Source organism: Daucus carota, chromosome 3, assembly GCF_001625215.2.
Source record: "Daucus carota subsp. sativus chromosome 3, DH1 v3.0, whole genome shotgun sequence".
NCBI lineage: Eukaryota > Viridiplantae > Streptophyta > Magnoliopsida > Apiales > Apiaceae > Daucus > Daucus carota.
The window spans coordinates 6,128,328-6,133,718 of NC_030383.2; the positions used below are offsets into that span (position 1 = coordinate 6,128,328).

Below are 5,391 nucleotides of genomic sequence, written 5' to 3' on the forward strand. Positions count from 1 at the left end.
AATATGCTTAAACTTATCCTCGACGTGTACTGTTTATACTGTTCTTTTAAACAAAAGACTTTTAATTATTCCAAGTGCAACAAGCTTAAGAATCACAAACTTATTTGCAAAATTGATTGTTAATAATTAAGGAGAACACTTGATATCAACAGAAACCCGAGATTATGCATATAAGTATCAGGTTGGTCAGCCTAATATATATTGCTTAATAAAGTATCCGGAGAAGTCTAAAATTTGACTCTCTCTAATCTCCGATATTTTCTAGTTTTATTAATGCAACACCCCCGAAGTATGATTACTAAATGCATCAAAAAATCATCGTCTTTTAGGGTAGCGGACATGTGAATTATCCAAATTATTGTATTTAGACGGTATATTTTGGATTCAGAATTCGGAACCTGACCTAATTTCCGTAAAGGCCTCGGGATTTGACTCGGATTGTCGTTAATATCTTATTTAATTGAAAAAAAAATTGTTTTGGTGCATCTAATGCTAAATCACGTGATTCAACGTTGAAAAGCTGTGCCCAGTTTCCGTGACTCAAATAGCTGCCTGTTGCAAGCTAGGCCTCAGGTCTGATTCGGGATTAATGTGACATGTTCACCGGTAAATGAACTACAGCTTTTGGTATTAATTAATTTTTTAGATGTTTTTTAGATATTTCCACAGAAGAAATTTGATTGTTTTGTGGATTTTGCGTTTTCTTTCTAGTGTTTTTTTTCAAACATCAAAATTTTTATTTAAATTTGTGGGGTTTTTTAACATGTCCTTTGATTATATGAAAGTTTTTTATGTATGAAAAAACTCTCCGATTTTTTCGGTATTGTAATTCGATACAATTTAACGACGTGAAAGCCTTATGACAAAAAAAAATAAAATGTAACGTCAACAACAAAGATAGGTTTTACAAATCTGATTCTGTGTACATCAAGAAAATATAGACCAGACGGAAACTTATTATTCAATAATTGTTATTGCGTCGTTGGTCGATTCTCCTCTCCAACAATAAAATATTGATAGACCATTGCAACGTCGTTCTTAAAATCTCACAATTATAAGACTTTTCCTTTTTTTTTCTTTTTCTTATGTGAGTAGGATCCCGAAACAAATTTAGCCGAACAACTTCGCTTCCTCGACTCTTATGACACTCGTGAGCAAGTTGTTAGAGTTTGGTTGGCTCAAGTTCGATCCACATATAAACTCATGGTGTTTACAAAAAGATGTGTTCTTTTTGTTTCTGTGAGCCAAATTTGGAACATGTGAACCCGGCGGGGCTGCTTTTATGTCCACATTCATAGTTTCAGTTTACGAAAGTGACATTTTTTCAACCAAAGCTCTCTTAGTTGCGCCACACTCGTGCAGAACGGCTACATAAAGACAGATGCGTTGCAAAAAGATTGTTTCTGGAGGAATTCAATATCACATCATTACATGCCTGCAGACTATAGTGAGACTCAAACTCTGAACTGTGTTGTAATGATACTAAAAACCACTAAACACGTAATTAGTGGTCAATAAGCAATTAAGGGATGATCATTAGAAGTGGTCTAGTAAGTTCAAGCCTGTAATGAAGGAATGATCTACGTTTCATCAATCGCTGAGTAGAATATATACCTCATCAACCTCACAGATGCTTATATCACATTCAGTTGTGCAGTAAATCCCAAAGGCCTAGACAAAACAGCCAGGGGCCCTATTATGACTAAAAATGCGCATTAAATTCTAGTGAAGTTCATATCAGCTAAGACCAGTCTTGCTTAATTCAGATTAACAGCTACCAAGAAACGGAGGGGAGTAAGGAATTTACCTCTGAGAGGCAGGAGTAAACCTGAGAATCACTCCGACTTAACATCATTATCTACACTTCTTGGTGAATTACTAGGATAGAGTCTGGCCTTGAATATATAATGGTTTTCTTTACTATGAACACAACACTTCCCTGCAAAATAACTAATAATCACTTCTTTTATTTCACAAAAAATTTACTGGAAAGTCATATGACTAGCTAATACATTTGGCTACCCTAGTGAAGTACTCAAAACAAAATATTACAAATTAACATCTTGTCCAAAGCATACTGTATAGTGCATACTTCACAAAAATTTTGCACAGTGCCAGTCTCTTGTTAGTACTTAGTATAGACATGATAGATACCACTCATTGCTTGCACTTCTGGTCTTGGGGCTCTTCGAAATTCTGTCATCTGATAAAGCTTCAAAGTTTTGCACCGCGTATTAGTCCCCCTGAACCTGTAATAGAGATTTCAGACTTAAACATAAAAAAAACTGGCAAGATATCCAACTCTTGCTTTTCTTTTTTAAATCATGACAGAGATGTGTGCTTCAAATTTCAATACGGATATCGTTTTCCTGATTTTTTAAAACAACTATAGAACTGCACAAAACTAAATACAACCCAGCTTCAGTTAATATATACCTCCAAATCTCCAATTTCTTGGTTAAGGTACAGCAGAAGAGATTCGATACTTAATATTGACGTCGCATCGCTGGAGCTTCAGCAACACTGACACGGATTTGTCTGCCATCAAGATCCTACACCATGGCAATTTGATTCAAAAATTGATATCAAAGATTAAACTATATATGTTAGATATAAAATACAACTATCACTTGAAGAAAGTTGAAATGAAAATATTCTTTATCACTTATCAGGTGAACTTGAGTCGTTTCGGCACGAATGCCTGGTGTGTTCAAATTTGAAAGTTGAAAGGGATAACTGTTAACTAAAATCAGGAAACAAGACACCACCAATAGCAGTAAAACAACCGTCTTTCTACATTAGTGTAAGTCGCATGTATATATATAGGTTTATCACAGTATCGTCAGCTTAGTCTTCTATACTTGTTCGATTTGTCCGTTCTTCGCATAAAATGTTAATTCTCTGTTTCCTTGGACATTGGACTTCAAACACATGCATATATTCTTTTACAAGCTACCCGATTTGGGATAAGAAGGTTTTGCTGAATGGTTGAGTTGTAGATGAATATGCAATTTTGCCATCATGTATGAAGTACGCATTATTGTTAAAATTCGTTGTTCTAACATGCAACATACGCATTCCTATCCAATGATTGTCTTGTGCAAAAGACTAATGTCTACATAATATGAGTAGAGCAAGTAAAAAGGACACTTACAGCACCATTCAATGCATCAATTGCACGATTAACCTCGTTGGCAGAACCATAAGTTACAAATCCAAAGCCCCTTGATCTACCACTTTCCCTGTCATAGACAACCTTGGCTTCCATAACCTTACCCTGTTCACTGAACAAGGTCTCAAGTGCCAAATTGTCAACACCCCAGGACAGATTTCCAACATATACCCTGTTAGTGTTATCAAAACTCCTTCCACCACTCCTAGGTGCTCTAAAAGGATTATCTTCTCTAGGAGGAGGAGGCCCAGAATTCACCCGCAGTGGTCTACCATCGAGTTCCTGCCAGATTCATGGAGTTATGCACCATATTAAATCCATTCATGAATTTAATAATTTAAATGCGCCTAAGAAAGCGTGTCTTCATCAAAAATCTTGTAACAGTTTAGACTCTTAATTAAAATTACTGTCAAATTCATGCTCTTTCATTTCAGAAATGAAAATGAAACTAAAGCTCTAAATTAGCCCAAAAGAGTCAGGAACAAGGGATCAGATGAAGCGAAAATCTAGATCAATATTATCATACTTACGTAGCCATTGAACTGTTCGACAGCTGCTTGCACTTCTTCCACTGACGACATTGTAACAAACCCAAATCCACGACTTCTTCCGGAAATTTTGTCATATATAACCTGCGTAAGTAATCAGCTACATTTTCATCATTCACTTTCTCATATCCTATTGATCCATATATTTTCCTCACATGATAATAACAAGAAAATGAGAAATGCACAATGTCAGTACCTAAAAATAAACGATGCATACTTGGCCAATGTATAACAGAGTTGGTATGAGAAGCCTACATCATTATACTTGCTCAAACATACAGAAATTACGGTCAATTCTAACGTCTCTATACATTTCTCCCTCAAAATCCTTCAATTAGCTCGCTGATTAAAAATGATCTTCAAAACTAGATTAACCAGCAAAACCTCACTAATATACACAAGCATCCAATAATCATCTACATTTGTACATCTCCTCAAACCAATCAATGAAAACATCAGTACATAACCATCAACCAGAATGTAAATTAAACTAAAGATTTGCAACATTTGTATGTAAATACTTTTTCTATAAGAAAAGCAGATATTACTAATTAGTAACACCAGGGTTCAAGTACAATTTAGTAAAGGTCAATTATAGAAATTCAAATACACATGTTCAAACAATAGGCTACACAAATGCAAGACCTTAGAGAAACATAACCAGCAATTATACAAACCCGCACACAAATATCATAGACAACAAAAATGACATTTAAAAAATACGGTTTTTCTAGCGTGTGTCCACTAATTGTCATAAGTTTAGCATATTTTGGTTGGTTACTACTTCTTCATAATAGTGATCTCGTACATATATAAAAACTACGCCAATCAAAATAAGCTAAATGCATAGAATTTAGTGCTGGGCATGTACCCATGAGCACATACCACTTACCAGGAAAATCAAAAAAAATACTATAATAGCTAAAATAAAAAGTGGTTAAGAAACAATTGAGCAAATGTACCTCAACCATTTCGACATTGCCAGAAGACTCAAAAAGGCCAGCAAGAGTGGCACTATCACAGCTAAAAGGCAAGTTCCCCACAAAGATCTTGAGGTCAGGAGAGAAAGAAGCTTCTCTCGCCGGCTCTTCTTCTTCACCTCCCACTTCACTGATCTCACCCTGTTCTTCAGCAACAGCATCACTTGCCTCATCCACTTCAACTCCAAAGTCAGAAGAAACAGCCAACTTAAGCAGCCGAGAATGCGGTGAGGCTCGAGAGAATTTAATGGAAAGTGGCTTGTTGGTGATGATGGAGATGGGGGAGAGTGAATTACAGAAGGGCTTGGCAGAGTAAGACTTGGTGGGTGTGAGAGATAGGAAGTGAAGTGAAGAAGTACTTGCAGCTGAAGTAGCAGAAGCCATGGATGAAGAGATAGAGAGAGTTGAGTGAGAGGTTTATGGAACGATAAGGCTTTCTTACAAGAAAAGTGAACAAACGGTTGTGCTGTTGCTGAGCTTATGTATGTACTCCAAATTTACCTTTGAACTTGGTTACTCAGTCAATCAGTTAAGGTGTGTTGTCATTTTGGATGTTGTAATAATTGAATGTTCACTTTGGATTTTGATTTTATAAATTATTTTCAATTTTCTTTTCTTTTCAATAAATATTCAATTTTCTTTTCAAAAATCAAAGTCCAAAAATAATATATGAAATTATAATTTATATATA

The 5,391-nt window shown here is 35.5% G+C and overlaps 1 protein-coding gene across 1 annotated transcript; it reads right to left on the minus strand.

The window, feature by feature from the left end:
- Window positions 1-1,947: 1,947 nt before the first annotated feature.
- LOC108215088 (29 kDa ribonucleoprotein A, chloroplastic) lies at window positions 1,948-5,167 on the minus strand. Its single transcript, XM_017387428.2, has 5 exons — window positions 4,683-5,167; window positions 3,703-3,804; window positions 3,155-3,454; window positions 2,437-2,552; window positions 1,948-2,249 (listed from the first exon to the last, which is right to left on the minus strand). The coding sequence occupies exons 1-4, from the start codon at window positions 5,082-5,084 to the stop codon at window positions 2,487-2,489; spliced, it is 870 nt and encodes a 289-aa protein (XP_017242917.1). The 5' UTR covers window positions 5,085-5,167; the 3' UTR covers window positions 1,948-2,249; window positions 2,437-2,486.
- Window positions 5,168-5,391: the final 224 nt, after the last annotated feature.